This window comes from Balaenoptera borealis, assembly GCF_965194805.1.
Source record: "Balaenoptera borealis genome assembly, chromosome: 2".
Taxonomy (NCBI): domain Eukaryota; kingdom Metazoa; phylum Chordata; class Mammalia; order Artiodactyla; family Balaenopteridae; genus Balaenoptera; species Balaenoptera borealis.
Window position 1 is genome coordinate 179173254 of NC_138867.1, and position 19561 is coordinate 179192814.

Sequence of the window (19561 nt, forward strand, 5' to 3'; positions counted from 1 at the left end):
GCTGTCATATTAAATAGGATAATTAGGCAGGAGTATTTGGTGCATGTGGAATGTTAAATATTGTAAGTAGACAAGACTTGTCGGTACTAGTTCGTTTGCACCTCCAGAAGTTTCTAATTTCAAATAGGACCAATACCTTTCGATATACCTTGTCACAGGGAAAAGTGGGAAAGCCTCAAATAGTGGGTCCCCTCGCATTCGGACATTTACGGTACCCATAGCGCGGGGCCGCCGCGGGACCCGCCCCGGGCATGGGCCCCGCCCCCCCCGGATCTTTGCGCACGCGCGTGCGTGGATCAGAGGGAGGCTCGGACTGCTCTTGGCCGGAGCCGGCGCCAGGCGGGGGTGGTGCGATGAGCGGTTGGATGGCGCGGGGCCGAGCGCAGCGGGCTGCGGCCCTGGGCCTAGCACTGCGGGTACTGCTCAGCTTCGGGCTGGGCCTGGAAGCCGCCCCGACCTCGATCCCGACCTGGTCCTTGACCCAGGCCCCAGGTGAGTGTGCTCCGTGCAGCCCTGGCGCCCTCCAAGCCTGCAGTTTAGCTCCGCCCCTGCCCGTCAGCAGCGCCTCACCGTTGGCTGCGCCGCACGCCCGTCCCGGACACTCCCCCCTGCACGTGGCTCTAGGGGACCCAGGCCCTTGAATGAGCCTTCCCCAGTGGGAGACCCTCCGCCTGGGTTGCTCTGCCTGCCTTTAACTACCCTGCTTCGGCCCTGCTTACACTCGCTCTGCTTTGTCGTGCCCCGCTGTCACCTCTAAGCTGCCCTTCACTCCAGCGTGGGCAGGAGAGTTCTTTATACGCTCTGCTTGTCCGACTTCCAACCTTACGGAGCTGGTCACCTGGCGCCTCCTGCAGCAGCTGCGGCTTCCATACCCTGGCGCCCGAGCCCGGGGCCATGTGGCTGAGTTTGCTCGGTGACCGTTTCCCGCCCTCCCAATCTCTGCACCTTCCTTCTCCGGCCTTAGAGAAAAAAAGGTCTTCCCTGTGACCCCAGGCCCTTGGACACGTTTGCCTTGGCCTAAATGATGTTGGTGGCCCTCTCAGAGGTTCCCAGAGGCAGCTGGGCAGGTTAGAGTGACCTCTCTGTGCTCACAGGTGCCCCTGACTTTCAGCTGTGACTCAGGTTCACACACCGTCTTATCTGGTTCTCCATCTCACCCCAAAGCCCCTGCCTTTTCAGGCTAAATGTTCCTGGTTCCTTCAAGGATCAGGACTCACATTAACCAAGGTCCACACTCTACACACAAGCAGTCTCTTCTCTTCAGCACACTGTGGTAGGGACTCCTAGCGTGCCCCTTTTACAGGTGGGGAAACTGAGGCTGGGAGGTTTGGTTGCTCCAAACCAAAGCCCTGTGAAGCCAGGTCCACTCTGCTCTGCTGCCCACCCACTTTACAGAAGGACACATGCTCCAGCAGGCCAGGGAAGGAGGTCAGAGGTTGCTAGGGAGAGGGGCGAGTCCTGGGGAGGAAGCTTTAGGCTGCCAGACCCCCATGGGCAGGGAAGGAAGTCAGCTGCAGTTGGCTCCACGGAGCTCAGGGACTGTGTGGCCCACAGGTACAGTTGGGCCTGGAGGCCGGCCTGCGGAGGGCCTGGCTGTGGGGAGTGGGGGCTTGGAGGCACAGGCCCTCGTGAGTAAAGGTGGAAGGGGCAAGAGGACCAGGATTGTATGGAGGGGGTCTAGGCTGGGGCCAAGCCAGGTATCTGCCACCCTCCCTGCTGCACCCAGGAGGAAACCATAAAGTCCACTCCCTTCCTCTGTCCCTCGGACTCCCGCCTGATGGCCCAGCTTCCAGGCCCTTCTGTGTTCATCCTGCTCTGGGTCCAGGAAGGCTCACATCTCAGCTGGACTCAGCCCGGACCATTGTGTGACCTGTGTCCACTTATCACTAGGCGCTGCCCCGGGTTTACAGTCAAAAGGTCACTGCCCTGACCACCACTAAGTGTCCAGTCTACGCGGGTACCAGTTCAGGGGCCATTGTTCTAAGTGGGAGGCCGAGCTTCAGGGGTCTCTGAGAGGGACCTGAGACCCCTCCCAGGAAATAAGCTGAGACGTGAAGTCTGAGGAGGAAATCACGAGGTGCAGAGAGGAGGGAGGAGAGGGCAAACTGGGCCAGGGAACAGCATGGGCAAAAGCCCTGAGGGGGAAAATGAGCCCAGGCCTCTTGCAGAAGCAGCAAGGTGGCCGGGTCAGAGGGAGCTTGATGAAGAGGAGGAAAGTGGGAGGTCCAGGAAGGGTTCAGGGCTGGTCAGGACTTGCGGGCCACACGGAGGTTGTAGAATTTGGTTGTGAGAGGGTCACGGGACCAAGGGCTGGGTTTTTGGGTTTTTTTGAATTTTTGAATTTTATCTTTTTATACAACAGGTTCTTATTAGTTATCTATTTTATACATATTAGTGTATATATGTCAATCCCAATTCATCCCACATCCCCCCCGCCACTTTCCCCCCTTGGTGTCCATACGTTTGTTCTCTACATCTGTGTCTCTATTTCTGACCAAGGGCTGGTTTTGAGCAAAGGGGGGCAAGGGTGGGTGACCAAATTGTGTGGCTCTGAGAGGTCTTTGGTGTCTGAGTGGAGATGGGGGTGGGGAATCTGGAGAGGTGGTGGCACATTCAGGATGGGGAAAGTGGTCAGATCTGGGAGGAGTTTAGTGGGTGAGTCGACAAGCCACGGTGACTAAGCAGGTCCTCTACCCAAGGCCTCAGTTTCCCCTTTGCTGAGCAGCTGGGACATAACGGGCCCTGCTGACCCTGACAGGTGGGCCTGAGCCAGGCCAGGTTCAGAGATGGCTCCTCCCCCAGTCTGTTTAACCACGGAACTTGGAGAGACTCCTGGGGAGACCATCTGGCCGTTTGGAGCCGGGTAAAGACGCCGGGATCAGTGAGACCTGGGTTCGAACCCCGACTCTGCCACTAGCTTGTAGCCTCAGGCCTTACCTCTCCTAAGTGTCTTCTGTAGAACGGGCATGGGAGTAGAATCTGCCCAGTAGGGCTCTTGGTGAGGCTGTGAACTGCTCAGCTCCAAGGCCCACATATAGTGCATCCTTAGCAAAGGGTGACCACCAATGTAGTTCCTGGGACCTGGCCTGTCTCCTGGTGGTCGCAGCCGGTGACACTGTGCTTCCAAAGGAGGGTCCAGACCTCCCAGGCCTCACTTGTGTGCATCTCTCAGGCCCCAGCACAGCCTCGTGCCCGCCCACCAACTTCCAGTGCAGGAGTGATGGCCGCTGCGTGCCCCTCACCTGGCGCTGCGACGTTGACCAGGACTGCGTCGATGGCAGTGATGAGGAGGAGTGCAGTGAGTGGCCTTGCCCTGGGGGCGGGGCTTGCAAGGGGCGGGGCCACAGGGAGGAGGTGCTTGTGGAAGGGATGTGGCTTTCAGGCAGGGCACTCTGGGGTGGGCGGGGCCTGAAGGGAGGGAGGTCTGGGAGAGGTGGGTTTGCAGGGGGGCGGAGTTGGTGGGGTCTTGGGAGGGAGGGCTTGCAGGGAGGCGAGTCCTTGGAAGGTGGAGCTAACAGAAGCAGGGGGAGGAGCCTTTGGGATGGGCGAAACATATAGGGTCGATTGTTCTCGGAAGGCGGGGCTTGCAGGGGGTTGGGCTGTGGGGAGTACCTGGGCCCTCTTGGCTGGGTGTTTGGGACCTGACTCACCGTGTACCCCAGGTATTGAGCCGTGTGCCCAGGACGGGCAGTGCACGCCACCCACTGGCAGCCCCTGCTCTTGTGACAGCATCGATGACTGCCCTGATGGCATCAACAAGAATGTTCTCAACTGCGGGCACCAGCCCTGCCCGGAGGGGGAGCTGCGCTGCCCGCTGGGCGGTTCCTGTATCCCACGCACGTGGCTCTGCGATGGCCACCCGGACTGTTCCGACTCCAGCGATGAGCTTGGCTGTGGTGTGTGCCTGTGGGGGCGGGGAGGGTGGGTCGGTAGCCAAGGACGCCTGACACTTTACAGTGTATGACGAGGCTGGGAGCGTGGACACGTGTGTCTGCTTGCGCCCGTATTCCCATGGCGGCTGCACGAGGGCACTCGGGCAGCAGGGCTCACCAACCTCACTGAATTTGGGATGGAGGGTGAGCCCTAAGGTCCCCCCTGGGCACCAGAAACATCTGTTCATCCCCCCATGCCCCAGTTGCTGCCTCCCCAGCTACTGAATGCCCGGACTTATTGCAGGAACCAAGACCCTCCAAGAAGGGAGTGCCACGTCCATGGGGACCCCTGTGACCCTGGAGAGTGTCACTTATCTCAGGAATGCCACAGTCACCTCTGTTGGGGACCGGGACTCAGTTCAGTCTGGAAACCGAAGTGCCTATGGGATCATTGTAGCCGCTGGTAAGATAAACAGGTCCTCCCACCCCCGGGGCTTGGAGCAGCTGCTCCCGGAGCCGGCAGGCTGCAGAACCCCCTTTCCAGTGTGTTAGGAGCTTGGTGGGTGTGAGCCTCTTGCCACCCCCTCCCCTCACCCACTCCTGTCTTTCTGTCCCCCACAGTGGTGCTAAGTGTAGGTCTGGCCGCCGCCATCCTCTTCGTGTTGTCACGGCTCTGTGCCCAGGGATGCCTGTCCCCGCTGGGGCTGCTGGTGTCTGTGAAGGGGTCTCTGCAGTCAGAGAGGACGGCCTCAGTTCTCTGAGGGTGATTTCTTGCTGCCACATCACATGGTCCCGAGTATGGCAGGTATGGGGACCCGCGCGGGGCTGCTGGCACACCAGCCCCCAGACCTGGGTTCTTCTGGCCACGCGGCGCCAAGTACCTGAGCTCCTGCAGATGTGACCCTGGAGGCTGGGAGTGCCCAGACCCTCCCCTGGACTCGAGGAGCCTGGATGGGGAACGTGCCACAGCCAGAACCGAGGGGCTGGCCCTAGGTCATTCCCGGGGTGGCCCCGCTGCTCAGATACTACTGTTGCCCCCTCCTGAGATTGGTGATTAAAGTTACTTCACGTCCTCTGCCTGCCTCTGGGCCTCTGTCTCCCTCCGCCTGGGCAGCCTGGGGGCTCTGCCCCTCTTCTGTGGTGGAGCACCCAAGCCCAGAGAGGGTGGGAGTTGGGGACCCTGCCTCTGGCTTCCTGGAATCCAGAGCAGGGGACAGTGGGGCTGGGGGCAGCAGGACAGTTTGCATTCCCAAAATGGAGCAGACCTTGGGCAGTGCCTCCCAGAGTCCTGGGCTGGGGGACCTCCATCCATTATGGCTTCTTCTCTTTGAGATGGAAGCTGGGTGTCCCCAGGTTGGTCTCCACCCTGTTTCCAAATGTAGGTCTTATTATTATGCAGGTATGGCAAGGCCAACAGATCAGGAGACGCCTGCCACTGAAAACACACTTTGTTACTCACTGATCCCAAGAGGAAGGGCATAACAGGCCATGTGGAGCCACACGGGGAAGCACCAGGGTCCATCAGGAGGCAGAGGGAGAGGGAACAACATGGACAGGAGCTTCTATTGTGGTTTCCACTGGAAGGAATGGGTGAGGCAGGGTAAACAGGCTTGGAACTGGCTAGACTGAGTAATTTCCATGGGCTCTGGGGTGTCGGCACTGAGTATCGTGTACATCTCAGCCTATCAATAGCGAGGCTTTCAGAGAGCAGCACCTGAGTACACCTGGGTCCCTACTACTTACAGCAAGGCCCCCACAGACGTTACCCCAACTAGAGCCAGCACTGTGGCTAGACCGGCCCTCGTGGTTCTTACCATGATCACAGGACGTACTTCAGGAAAAATCATCAGGGAACTTTGCAGAACAAGATTTGTTACTCACAGGTTCTGGAGGGTACACAACAGGCACCCCCTCTGAGGGCCACGCAGCGAGATCATGGGGAGAGAGAGAGGGAGGGAACGCAGACCTGGGTCTCTGCCTTTATTAGGGTCCGGGGGTCGGAGTCTCGGATTCACTCTTTATTGAATATAAAGCATAAGAGCTGGAATTAGGGTGCCAAAAGGGAAAGCGGGGTCTTTCAAGGCGTCACTTGTCAAGGTTACCTAGGGTTTCTGAAAAGGGGACCTTCATAGGTTGGGGTAGCTAATAACCAGGTAGGTTGTGTTGCTAGTAGCTGTGTCATGCAGCTATCTGTGTGTTTGTTCATGGTGGGTGTTGGCAATCAAAAGCTTAATGTCAGGGACTTCCCTGGCAATCCAGTGGTTAGGACTCCGCGCTTCCATTGCAGGGGGCACGGGTTCAATCCCTGGTCGGGGAACTAAGATCCTGCTTAATGTCGGGCACACTACACTGGCCCTGGGGTGATCAGGGCAGGGGCACAGTGGCTCTGGATTGGCTGGTATGCATAGGAGAGGTACACTCACTGGTGACTTGTCATCTCCAGGAACTCGCTAACCCCTCGAGGGATAGTTCCTTCCTGGTCAGTGAGGCCTCAGCTGCCAGGGTGTCAAGAATACAGAAACTGGGAATTCCCTGGCGGTCCAGTGGTTGGGACTCCGCGCTCTCACTGCCGAGGGCCTGGGTTCAATCCCTGGTTGGGGAACTAAGATCCTGCGAGCCGTGTGGCGCGGCCACAAAAAAAGAATACAGAAAGTGTAGTTAATACACACCGTAACTGCTGGGTGATGAGGACAGGGCTCTTCTTTGACCTTCATTTTCTTCATCTCCGAATGCGGTGGCCAGGGCCCTGGTAGCCCGGGGGAGCACCCAGGGCCCCACACAGGGTCTCGCGGCTTTGACATCCAGCAAGCAGGGAGCTGGTCCCTGATGACAACATGCTGGGAGAAGACAGATCTTCCTGGGGGTGGGAAGGGTGGGAAAGTTCAGCATTGGGGCTCCGCCCCGCCATGGGAGGTTTTTTGTTTGTTTGTTTGTTTTGGTCCATGTAGCATGTCTCGTGGGATCTTAGTTCCTGGACCAGGGATTGAACCCGGGTCTCCGGCAGTGAAAGCGTGGAGTCCTAACCGGTGGACCACCGGGGAATTCCCAATGGGGTTTGGAGTCTGGGCCTCAGGAAGCCTCTTAGGGGCCCGAGTTCTCTGTCAGCAGCGGTGAGGGCTTGGGAGGTGGGCTGCAGCCAGGATTGGGGGACTTTGACCGACGGTGGACCAGAGGGTGCCCAGCCGTCTGGGGTACAAGGCCTTCCCCTGGCGCCCGCTGGATCCCTCCCAGCCCCCGAGCTGGGCTGAGGTTTCCTGCTGCAGAACTGGAACCCTGGTGGGCTTCTTCTAGTTGGCAGGAAGGAGTTATGCCAGAGAGTAGAATTTTCTTGGTTTTAGATCTTTTTCCCGTTTCATATTTGTTCAGGTGTGGCCAGCTGCAGTGGGCCAACAGGGCATGTTAGTGGGGGTGAGGCCGGTGTCAGACGCCACCTGAGCTGAGGTCTAGGGTCTGGATCTTCCTGGGTGTCAGCTGGATTCTCAGTGATCAGTGGCACAAACCACCCTGCAGTGACAGGCTCCAAACAACCACCGGCATATTCTCTTTTGTGGTTCCAGGTTGACTGGCCCGGCTGGTGGCTCTTTGTTTCCCCGTGAATGGTGGCTGCTGGCATCTGGGGGCTGGACTGGATGTTACCATGTCACTGGACGGTGCCAATGTCATGTCTGGCGCATGGGTGGATGGGACGCCTTTCCCTCTCTACGTGGCCTCTCTGGATGGCCCTTCCATGTGGGCACCCAAGCAGGACAGCCGCTTTCCTTTCCTGGTGACTCAGGGGTTTCCCCAAAGCGCAGAGCCAAAACCCCCAGACCTTCTAATGCTCAGGTCCGGAACTGGGCCAGCATCGCTTCTGCTGCTTTCTGCTGGTTCAGCAGGGTCTCAGGTCAGCCCACATGTGTGTCGGGGGCACAGGTGGGGGCCACACAAGGGCACGAACTCCAGGGAGGCCTGGTTCATTGGGGCCACCACGGGGGCAGAGGGCACGAGCTGGGAATGGGCAGGCTGGCGTGAGCGACTCCTGTCCACTGGAGCCAGCTGACTGACTGTGGGCAGGTGGCTTTGCTCTCTCAGGGCCAGCTTTGTCATCTGTACACTGGGGCAGCTACAGGTGCAAACGCCCATCATGCATGAGCAGGCCGGGGTTTCAGCTGCCTTTGTTCCCTCAAGCAGGGTCACCCTGTGCTGCCAGCTGCCCATCCCATCCTATAGGCAGCAAGCCCAGTGACTGGCTTCCAGGAAACTCCAGGGAGTGTCCAGGTTGAAAAGGGAGGGATGTTTGGGGAGCCCAGAAGGAGGGGGGACATGGTCAAGTGGGCACGGGTCCCAGTACCTGGGGAAATTCTGATGGGCCTGAGAAGGGAGGGGATGGAGTGGCGGGGTTGTGTGTGGGCGGCAGTGGTGAAGATGGGGGGGGGGGATCCAGGGTGTGTGTGCTGTGTATCTTTATCCAGCTCTCACCATTTCTCTTTTCTTTTTTTAATTGGAAAACTCACGTAACATGAAATTAACCATGAACTGTTTTAAAGCCTACAATGCATTTAGTACACTTGCAGTATTGTGTAACCCTCACCTCTATCTAGTTGCAAGACATTTTTATCCCCCCAAAAGGAAACCCCTTCCCCATTAGCGGTCACTCCTCTCCCCCACCCCCATCCCGGCAACCACAAAAACCACGGATCCACATTCTGTCTCTCTGGACTTCTGGACATTTTGTATAAATGGAATCATACCATAGGTGGCCTTTGGTGTCTGGCTTCTTTCACTGAGCATCATGTTTGCCAGGTTCTTCCCCCAGAAGTCTCCTTGTGCCCCTTTTTATTACCGCTCCCACCCCTACCACCACATTACCCAGGCAACCACCAACTGGCTCTGACACTATAGATTAGCTGCATTTCTAGAATCATAGAGTATGTACCTTTTTTTTTTTTTGGTCTGGCAGTTTATACCTGACACAATTATTTTACGATCTAGACATACCATTGCATGTATGAAAAGTGAGCTCGCTTTTATGGCGGAGCTGTACTCCACTGTACAGCTGTTCTACATCCATTTACCTACTTCCTCTGTTGATGGATATCTAGGCGGTTTCCAGTTTTTTATGATTGCAAATAAAACTGCTGAGAACATTTATGTGTAGGCGCGTTCATCTGCTTTTAGTTCTTTTGGGTAAAATACCCAGGAGTGGAGTGGTTGCATCATATGGTAGGTGTATATTTAAATTCTAAAGAAATCGCCAACATGTTTTCCGAAGTGGATGTACCCTTACTTTCCTTCCCCCCCTAGCAATGTATATATTTTCTTCTCCTCGCAGCCTTGGCATGACCTGATGTGGGCAGTCTTTTTGATTTTAGCCATTCTCACAGGTGTGCGATGGTATTACACTGTACTTTATTATTATTATTGAAGTGAAATTCATGTAACAGAAATGTAATCTTTTTTTTAAACATCTTTATTGGAGTATAATTGCTTTACAATGGTGTGTTAGTTCCTGCTTTATAACAAAGTGAGTCAGCTATACATATACATATATCCCCATATCCCCTCCCTCTTGCGTCTCCCTCCCACCCTCCCTATCGCACCCCTCTAGGTGGTCACAAAGCACGGAGCTGATCTCCCTGTGCTATGCGGCTGCTTCCCACTAGCTATCTGGTAGTGTTTATATGGCCATGCCACTCTCTCACTTCGTCCCGGAAACGTAATCATTTTATTTATTTATTTTCTTGGCCGCACTGGGCGGCCTGTGGGATCTTAGTTCCCCAACCAGTGATTGAACCCGTGCCTCCTGCAGTGGAAGGGCAGAGTCCTAACCACTAGACCGCCAGGGAATTTCCCGAAATGTAATCATTTTAAAGTGAACAATCCAGCAGCATTTAGCACTTTCATAATGTAGTACATCACCTGTAGCTAGTAGGACATGAATCTTTTCCTGAGCTTGTTGGCACCTGGTAAAAAAACTAGTTGGGACTTTGGGATCGCATCGCATTTGAAGGTTAATTTTTGCAGGAGGACAAACATTCATTGAGACCTACCGGGTGCCAGGCATTGTTATAGGTTCCCGGAGACTTGGCCTTGAACAGAACAAAGCCCCGTCCCCCATGATGTGGAGGTTGGGGGGAGAGGACAGAGGATCAACCAACAAACCAGTACTTCGTGATGTCAGACGGTTCTGTTCTGGGGACTAAATGCCAGAGTAGGAGGGATGGACATGCCAGGTTGGGGGAAAGAAGGGTCACTATTTTTATGTTAGATGCTCAAGAGAGGCCTCTCGAATACGGAGACCCTTGAGTAGAGACCTGAAGGAAGTAAGAGGATGGGTGAGTTGTGCAGGTTATAGGTGAAGAACATTCTCGGAAGTGGGAACAACCTGTGCAACCTGAGACAGCAATAGGTTCCAGAAACAGGAGGTCTGCAGGGAGTGAGGGTGGTGGTGGTCATAAGATTTGACGGCAGAGAATGCGGGGTGGGGGGTGGGAGGCACAGCGGGTATGTAGTGAGATGGGGAGCCTTTGGGAGGTTTTGAGCAGAGGTGACCATTCTCTGATTTAGTTTTTTTTTTTAATTGAAGAACAGTTGATTTATAATTGATTTAGATTTTAAAGGGTGTTTTGGCAATAAGACGATCCCTCTTTTTTAATTTTTTAAAATTGAAGTATGGTTGATTTACAATGTTTCAGGTGTACAGCAAAGTGATTTAGTAATATATATATATTTCTTCAGATTCTTTTTAAAAATAAATTTATTTATTTTGGGCTGCGTTGGGTCTTCGTTGCCTAGTTGCAGCAAGCGGGGGCTACTCTTCGTTGCAGTGCGCAGGCTTCTCATTGCAGTGACCTGAGGAGCATGGGCTCTAGCTGCACGGACTTCAATAGTTGTGGCACGTGGGCCCGGTAGTTGTGGCTCTTGGGGTCTAGAGCACAGGCTCAGTAGCTGTGGCACATGGGCTTAGTTGCTCTGCGGCATGTGGGATCTTCCCGGACCAGGGATCGAACCTGTGTCCCCTGCATTGACAGACGGATTCTTAACCACTGCACCAGCGGGGAAGTCCCCAGATTCTTTTCCATTATAGGTTAGTACAAGATATTGAATACAGTTCCCTGTGCTCTACAGTAGGTCCTTGTTGTTTAAGAAGATCCCTCTTGGGAGTTCCCTGGTGGCCTAGTGGTTAGGATTCCAGACTTTCACTGCTGGGCCCGAGTTCAATCTTGAAAGCTTCTGGCTTAAGTTAGACTATGCTTTTTGTTTTTGATTTTTACCAAATTGGTTTAGTAACAACACTGTGTAGGTCCAATTTGTTCTGAAACAACACTTATGTTAATCTGTATTATTACTGATTCATTCTCCCTCAAAAAAAAAACTAGGGAAAAAAAGGATCTTTCTGATACTTCTACTGTCTTGTCACAGTCTGAAGTTTCTACTTTTATGTAATTCTTTGGGTTAGATTATGAAAGGTTCTTCATTTATTCAGGAGACACTTGTTGTACATAGTTGTTCGTAGTGGTCCAATCCTAACAGTCAAAAGGTGGAACCAACCCATATGTCCATCAGCGGATGATGAATAAACAAAATGTGGTAGGACCATGATATGAGCTGTAATTCATCCATAAAAGGAATAAAGTTCTGACACACGCTACAACGTGGACGAATCTTGAAAACATTATGCTAAGTCAAAGAAGCTAGGAGCAAAATGTTACATAGTGTATGATTCCATTTATATGAAATATCCAGAATAGGTAAGTTCATAGAGACATAAAGGAGATTAGTGGTTGCATAGGGCTGGGGGATAGGGGGGGAAAGGGGGTGATAGCTAAAAGGATATGGGGTTTCTTTTTGTGGTCATGAAAATGCTCTCAGATTGACTCTGGTGATGGCTTCACATTATCTGTGAATATACTAAAAAGCATTGAATTGTACATTTTAAGTGGGTGAATTTTATGATATGTGTGTACATTTTTATGGGTGCTGAATTTTGTCCCCTCCAGATTTATATGTCAAAGCCCTAACCATCAATACCTCAAAAAGTGACTATAATAGGAGACAGGGCCTTTAGAGGGGTGATTAAATTAAAACGAAGCCATTTGGGTGGGCCCTGATCCAATCTGACTGGTGTCCTTATAAGCAGAGGAAATTTGCGCACTCTGACACCAAGGATGCAGGCCCAGAGTCCAGATTGTATGAGGACTCAGGGCAAGCCAAGGAGAGAGGCCTCAAAAGAAACCAGCCCTGCGGACACCTTGATCTTGGACTTCCAGGCTGCAGAACTGTGAGGAAAAAAGTTTCTGTTGTTTAAGCCCCCTCCCACCCGCCCCCCCCATTCTGTATTATTTTGGTAGGGCAACCCTAACCGACTAAAACATGTATTATATCTCACGTTTAAAAAGACATTTGTTTGTAAAATAGATACCTAGTGGGAAGCAGCTGCATGGCACAGGGAGATCAGCTCGGTGCTTTGCGACCACCTAGAGGGGTGGGATAAGGAGGGTGGGAGGGAGACGCAAGAGGGAGGGGATATGGGGATATATGTATATGTATAGCTGATTCACTTTGTTATACAGCAGAAACTAACACACCATTGTAAAGCAATTATACTCCACCAAAGATGTTTAAAAACAAAACAAAACATTTGTTGGGGAATTCTCTGGCGGTCCAGTGGTTAGGACTCTGCCTTTCCGCTGCAGAGGGCCCAGGTTCCATCCTTGGTGGGGGAACTAAGATCCCAAAAGCAGCGCACGTGGGAAAAAAAAAATTGTGGAATAGTGCTAGGTATTAGGCACTGTTCTAGGCGCTCAGGATATAGTAATAAATAAAAAAGAGCCCCCAAAAGTGGGGACTGTGTTTCTGATTATAGTGTGTGTGGGGGGGACAGTATACGGTGGGAGGGCACAGAGATGGGAGCCTGGAGGTGACCACAGGGAGGAGGCAACCACACTGGTCCAGGGAGGGCATGATGGGGCTGGCGCGGGGTAGGGCCGTGCACGTGGTGAGAAGTGGTCGGATTCTGTATCTGTTTCGAAGGAAAAGCCGACGGAGCTGCAGGATTGGGTGGCGCATCCGATGAGGGCGTGAGAAAGAGGAAGCAAGCGCGCCTCCCAGGTATCCGGGCTGAGCTGCGGAAGGATGGAGCCAACCGTGATGGGGAGGACGGTGGGGGCCGGGCGAGGGTGGGGGGGGGGGGGACTCCTGGGAGCTAAGTTTGGACCTGCGAGGCCCCCACGTGGAGAGATCGGGAAGGCGCCTGGCCCTACTGTCTGGGTTGGAGAGATGAATTTCGGAGTTGTCCCAGTGGGTGGCCGTGGTTTGGAAAGGAGGAGGGAGTGTCGCTGATATCTAGAGGTTTCTGGGGGGTGAGGAAGAATCAGGAAAGAAGGAGCGACCATAGAGGCGGCAAGAGAAACCAGGAGAGTTCAGAAGAGAGTGAATCAAGCAAAAGTCCGCCATCCCGTCACAGGCTGCGATGCGTTAGGTAAAACCGGACGTAGAGGGAGACCGTGGGGCTTAATAACGTGGAGGTCATTGGTGACGACAGCAAAAACAGTTCCACCGGTTGAAGATAAAATGGGAAGGAGAAAGGGTGTATGGATGACTTTTTCTACAGTTTTGCTTGGGGAGGGGTTAGGTTGGGCGGAGGCAGAGACTTAGGGCAGAGGCCAGAGGGGGAGGGTGCTCAGAGAGTCTTTTTTCCCTTTAAAGTGGAAGATGCCCATGAGAATGGCTATAATTAGAGAGAGAGAGAAAAAAAAAAAAAAAAACCAGAAAATAAATGATGGTGAGGGTGCAGCGAAATTGGAACCCTCGTACATTGCTGGTGGGAATGTAAAATGATGCAGCCGCTGTGGAAAAGAGTTTGGCACTTCCTCAAAAGTTAAACACGGAATTACCATATGGCCCAGAATTCCACTCCTAGGAGTGTACCCGAAAGAACTGAAAGCAGGTATTCAGACAAATACTTGTACATGCATGTTCATAGCAGTGTTATTCACACTACCCAAAACATAGGACCAGCCCACGTGTCCATCCATGGATGAATGGATACACAAAATGTGGTCCAACCAGATAATGGAATATTATCCAGTCATAAGAACGAAGGAATTTCTGACACACACTACAACGTAGTTGAGCCTTGAATACATATGCCAAGTGAAAGAAGCCAGACACAAAAAGTCAGAGCGTATGGGTCCCTTTAGTGTGTGAAATGTCCAGAATAGATAAATCCATAGAGACAGAAAGTAGATCAATGGTTGCCAGGGGCTGGGGGAGCAGGCAAATGGGAAGCAACAGCTTAATGAGTAAGTGGTGATGAAAAAAACTAAAAAGAAAAAACTTTATATTTTGGATCAGTTTTAGGTTCACAGAAAAATGAAGAGGAAGGTACAAAGACTTCCCCTATATTCCCTTCCCCCATACATGCATAGCCTCCCTCATTATAAATATAACATCCCCCACCAGAGTGGTACCTTCGTTAAAATTAATGAACCTACAATGATGTCATCATCACCCGAAGTCCATAGTTTACCTTCAAGTCCACTCTTGGTGTTGTACATTCTATGGGTTTGGACAAATGTATAATGACATGTATCTACCATTATAGTATCATACAGAGCATTTTCACTGCCCTAAAAATCCTCTATGCTCTGCCTCTTCATCCCTCCCTCCCCTCTGATCCCTGGAAACCACTGATCTTGTTACCCTCTCCATATGTTTGCTTTTTCCAGAATGTCATAGCGATGGACTCATGCAGTATGGAGTCTTTTCAGATTGGCTTCTTTCTTTTCTTTTTTTTTTAATATTTATTTTTTATTTTATTTATTTATTTATGTTTGTTTGTTTGTTTTGGCTACAGACTTCTTAGTTGCAGCATGCGGACTCTTAGGTGCAGCATGCGGGATCTAGTTCACCGAGCAGGGATTGAACCTGGGCCCCCTTCATTGGGACCACGGAATCTTAACCACTGTACCACGAGGGAAGTCCCAGATTGGCTTCTTTCACTTAGTCATGTGCATTTAAGGTTCCTCCATGTCTTTTCATGGCTTGATAGCTCTTTTCTTTTTAGCAGTGAATAACATTCCATCGTTTGATTGTACCACAGTTTGTCCATTCACCTGCTGAAGGACATCTTGGTTGCTTCCAAGTTTTGGCAATTATGAATAAGGCTGCTATAAACATCCATATGCAGGTTTTCATGTGGACATAAGTTTTCAACCCCTTTGGGTAAGGACCAAGGAGTGCTATTGCTGGATCATATGGTGAGAGTATGTTTAGTTTTGTAAGAAGCCGCCAAACTGCCTTCCAGAGTGGCTGGACTGTTTTGCATTCCCACCAGCAATGAACGAGAGTTCCTGTTGCTCCACACCCTCGCCAGCAATTGGTGTCATCAGGTTTCTCGGTTTTGGCCATTCTCATAGGTGTGTACTGTTTTCTCCTGGTTGTTTTAATTTGCAGTTCCCCAATGATATATGTGGAGCCTTTTTTCATGTGCTTATTTGCACTATGAATATGTTTTGGAACTAGATATTGGCAGTGGTTGCACAGCTTTATGAATGTACTAAATGCACTGAAGTTTTATTTTATTTTTTAAAGGTATTTATTTATTTATTTGCTTGGCTGCGTCAGGTCTTAGTTGCAGCATGTGGGATCTTTGTTGCGGCATCTGGGATCTTTCTTTGCGGTGTGTGGCCTCCTCTCTAGTTGTGGCGTGCGGGGTCCAGAGTGTGCGGGCTCAGTAGTTGCAGCACACAGGCTCTCTAGTTGTGGCGCTCGAGAGCACGCGGGCTGAGTTGCCCCACGGCATGTGGGATCTTAGTTCCCCGACCAGGGATCAAAGCTGCATCCCCTGCATTGGAAGGTGGATTCTTAACCACATTTATGTTATGTCGATTTCATCTCAATAATAAAACAAAACAAAAAGGTGGAAAATGAATCAGCATATTTGTATGTCTGTGGGTATAATCTAGTTCAGAGGGAAGACCGTTGAGGTGGCTCCTTAAGTAGGCAGGTAGGGTGGGAGCTGGTGGAGGTGGCCTAGGTTTGCCTGGGATCTGGGCAAATTGTTTACTCACAGCAGCAGGAAGGAGAGCTGGGCAGGCGCGTGAATCTGGATGCAGGTCTGCAGAAGGGGGTGGTGGCTTTGGAAGTTTTTTTTCTCCTGCTGGTCTCTCTTGTCTCAGTGATACTGTCTGTTCTGACAAAATTGTTGGTAAACAGGGGAATGATGTCAGTATAAGGAGGAAATAGCAGTGGATTCTAAGCATGTTTTTTCAGCCCCTTGACGAACACAGGAAGCCACCAGTAGGTGGCGCTGTCTCCCTGCGCTTGATGCTGATCCAGCCATGGGTTTCCTTTTTTTTTTTTTTAACTATTTAAAAAAAAATAAACTTATGTATTTATTTATTTATTTTTAGTTGGGTCTTTGTTGCTGCGCGCGGGCTTTCTCTAGTTGCGGCGAGCAGGGGCTACTCTTCGTTGCGGTGCGCGGGCTTCTCATTGCGGTGGCTTCTCTTGTTGCGGAGCATGGGCTCTAGGCGCGTGGGCTTCAGTAGTTCTGGTATGTGGGCTCACTAGTTGTGGCTCCCAGGATCTAGAGCGCAGGCTCAGTAGTTGTGGCGCACAGGCTTAGTTGCTCCGCAGCATGTGGGATCTTCTTGGACCAGGGCTCGAACACGTGTGCCCTGCACTGGCAGGCGGATTCTTGACCACTGCGCCACTGGGGAAGTCCCAAGGGTTTCCTTTTGACCACGTGCTTATTTTGGCTTATTTTGCTCTTCTTCCCAGCCTTTATGCATTCGCTTTTGCCTCGACCCTTCCTCACTTTTCCACTAAGCAACCTTCTCCTTTGTATGTTTTTAATTGTAAAATATATATAACACAAAATTTACCATTTTGACCATTTTTAAGTGCACAGTTCAGTAGTATTAAGTAGATTAATCTCGTGCAACCATCACCATCAACCATCTTCCGAACTCCTTTCATCTTGCAAAACTGAAACTCTGTCCCAATTAAACTCTAACTCCCCATGTCCCTTCCCCAGCCCCTGCCACTCCTCATTCTATGTTCTGTCTCTATGGATTTGACTACTCTGGGGACCTCACATAAATGGAGTCATACAGTATTTGTCCTTTTGTGACTGGCTTCTTTCATTCAGCATAATGTCCTCAGGGTTCATCCATGTTGTAGCACGTGTCAGAATTTCTGAATTTTTTAAAAAGGCCAATTTCTATATTTCTGGATGCCTATTAGAAATGTAACAGTTAAAAATGTAACTTTTAAACCCTGCAAGTGTTTTTCTTAAGCTCCTTTCTGCTTTTGTTAATGCTCTGCTTCCAGGATTGCAAGGAGGTTGAGCGGGTTGTCCCAGCCCTGTGCCTGCATGAGCCCTAGCGCTCTCAGGTCTGAGTTCCTAGAACACACATATGACGCTGCGGCAAAAACAAGCGCCTATGTCAGAAGCAAGTCCGTCTGCTGACAGAGATCAGTTACCCTGGTTTTCTGAGGCCGATGCATCTATGCTCTTCTGGCCAAATTGTCCTTGGTCATGATGTAATTTTCTCCCAACACTGCGAGATTTGAGTAGGAGTATTTTTTTTTTTAATTTTTATTGAAGTATAACATTGATTTACAATGTGTTAGTTTCACATGTAAATTGATTTACAGTTGTGTTAGCGTCACACTTGCTGTACAGCAAAGTGATTCATATGTATATATATATTTCCCCTTCTTAACCATAAGTTTGTTTTCTATGTCTGTGAGTCTATTTCTGTTTTATAAATAAATTTATTTGTATCTTTTTATTTTTGGTTGGCATGTGGAGCTTCCCATGACCAGGGATCAAACCTGTGTCCCCTGCAGTGGAAGCATGGGGTCTTAACCATTGGACCACCGGAGAAGTCCTGTATCATTTTTTTAGATTCCACACATACGTGATATCATATGATATTGGTCTTTGTCTGACTTACCTCACTTAGTGTGATAATCCCTACGTCCATCCATGTTGCTGCAAACGGCATTATTTCATTCTTTTTTATGGCTGAGTAATATTCCATTGCATATATGTACCACATGTTCCTTATCCATTCATCTGTTGATGGACATTTAGGGTGCCTCCATGTCTTGTGGGTAGCAGTATTTTATCTAGGATTTTTGCTTCTATGGTCATCATTGAAAATTGGTCAGAATTTTCCTACCTTGTTCCATATTCTTATCTGTTTTTGTTTTCACTTAGGTGAAATTCACATCAACAAAATTAACCTTTTGAAAGCGAACAATTTGGGGGCATGTAGTGCACTCACAATGTTGTGTACTCACAACCACCACCTCTGTCCAGTTCCAAAACATTTCCATCGTCCCAAAAGGAAACCCGGTACTCAAACATATGCTCCCATTCCTTCTCCTCCCCCTCTGCCTGGTAACCACCAATCTGCTTTCTGTCTCTGTAGATTTACCTATTCTGGATATTTCATATAAACAGAATCATACAATGTGTAACCTTTTATGTCTGGCTTCTTTCACTTAGCATGTTTTCGAGGTTCATCCATGTTGTAGCCCTATCTGGTTTTGGTTTGTAGCCTATATCATCCTCTTAAGAGAAATTGGGTATTCTGCCCTACCCCCTGACCTTTTTTTTTTTTTAATTCTTGGTATCAATCTGAATAAGATGGGAATTATCTGCTACTTGTAATGGCGATAAAACTTGATTGTAAAATCCTCTAAGTTTTGTGTGTTAGGGAGAGGGAGTTTTTCCCCCATTATTTCCAGCTCATTAACATTTATGGGTCTAGTCAAGTTTTCTGGTTCTTCTTGGTACAATTTTTGCATTTTATATTTCCCCACAAATGAATTCATTTCATCTTGATTTTCAAATTTATCAGCCTATAGTTCATATAGTTTTTTAAAATCGCCTTCACGCATTTTGCCTGCCCCATGCCCTGCCCTGCCTCTGGCACCCACCAATCTGTTCTATCTATGAGTTTGGGTTTTTTTAGATTCCACATGTAAGTGAGATCATACAGTATTTGTCTTTCTCTGTCTGACTTACCTCACTTAGCATAATGCCCTTAAGGTCCATCCATGTTGTTGTAAATGGCAGGATTTCCTTTTTATGGCTGAGTAATATTCCCTTGTATATATACCACATCTTCTTCTTTTTTTTAATTAATTTATTTATTTGGTTGCTCTGGGTCTTAGTTGCAGCAGGCAGGATCCTTAGTTGTGGCTTGCGGGCTCCTTTGTTGTGGCACATGGGCTCCTTAGTTGTGGCATGCGAACTCTTAGTTGCGGCATACATGTGGGATCTAGTTCTCTGACCAGGGATCTAACCCGGGCCCTCTGCATTGGGAGTGCAGAGTCTTAACCACTGCGCCACCAGGGAAGTCCCCTATACCACGTCTTCTTTATCCATTCGTCTGTCAGTGGACATTTAGATTGTTTCCATATCTTGGCTATCGTAAATAATGCTGCTATGAACATGAGAGGTGCATATATCTTTTCAAGATAGTGATTTTGTTTCCTTCAGATAAAAACCCAGAAGTGGAATTGATGGACTATATGGTAGTCATATTTTTAATTTTGGGGGGAACCTCTATACTGTTTTCCATAGTAGCTGCACCAATTTACATTCCCACCAACTACGGTTCCCTTTTCTCTACATCCTCACCAACACTTGTTATCTCTTGTCTTTTTGATGTACAGTTATTCTTAAC

The 19561-nt window shown here is 50.2% G+C and overlaps 2 protein-coding genes and 1 long non-coding RNA gene across 14 annotated transcripts in view; 2 read left to right on the top strand and 1 right to left on the bottom strand.

The window, feature by feature from the left end:
• HNRNPM (heterogeneous nuclear ribonucleoprotein M) overlaps positions 1–19561 on the bottom strand; it is a 177307-nt gene that overhangs the window by 142806 nt on the left and 14940 nt on the right. The gene's annotated exons all lie outside the window — the stretch shown is intronic.
• CD320 (CD320 molecule) lies at positions 273–4949 on the top strand. Its single transcript, XM_082382006.1, has 5 exons — positions 273–492; positions 3173–3298; positions 3663–3896; positions 4177–4335; positions 4494–4949. The coding sequence occupies exons 1-5, from the start codon at positions 354–356 to the stop codon at positions 4631–4633; spliced, it is 798 nt and encodes a 265-aa protein (XP_082238132.1). The 5' UTR covers positions 273–353; the 3' UTR covers positions 4634–4949.
• LOC309624204 lies at positions 12762–18342 on the top strand. The gene is made up of 2 exons (XR_014241813.1): positions 12762–12962; positions 17190–18342. It is a non-coding gene; the product is annotated as an uncharacterized lncRNA (long non-coding RNA).

Bases quoted from the DNA above. Each gene is read 5' to 3' on its own strand.
- CD320 (XM_082382006.1), top strand. From the start codon at position 354: ATGAGCGGTTGGATGGCGCGGGGCCGAGCGCAGCGGGCTGCGGCCCTG. The intron at 493-3,172 runs GTGAGTGTGCTC...TGCATCTCTCAG, and splicing joins GTCCTTGACCCAGGCCCCAG to GCCCCAGCACAGCCTCGTGC. The intron at 3,299-3,662 runs GTGAGTGGCCTT...CGTGTACCCCAG, and splicing joins CAGTGATGAGGAGGAGTGCA to GTATTGAGCCGTGTGCCCAG.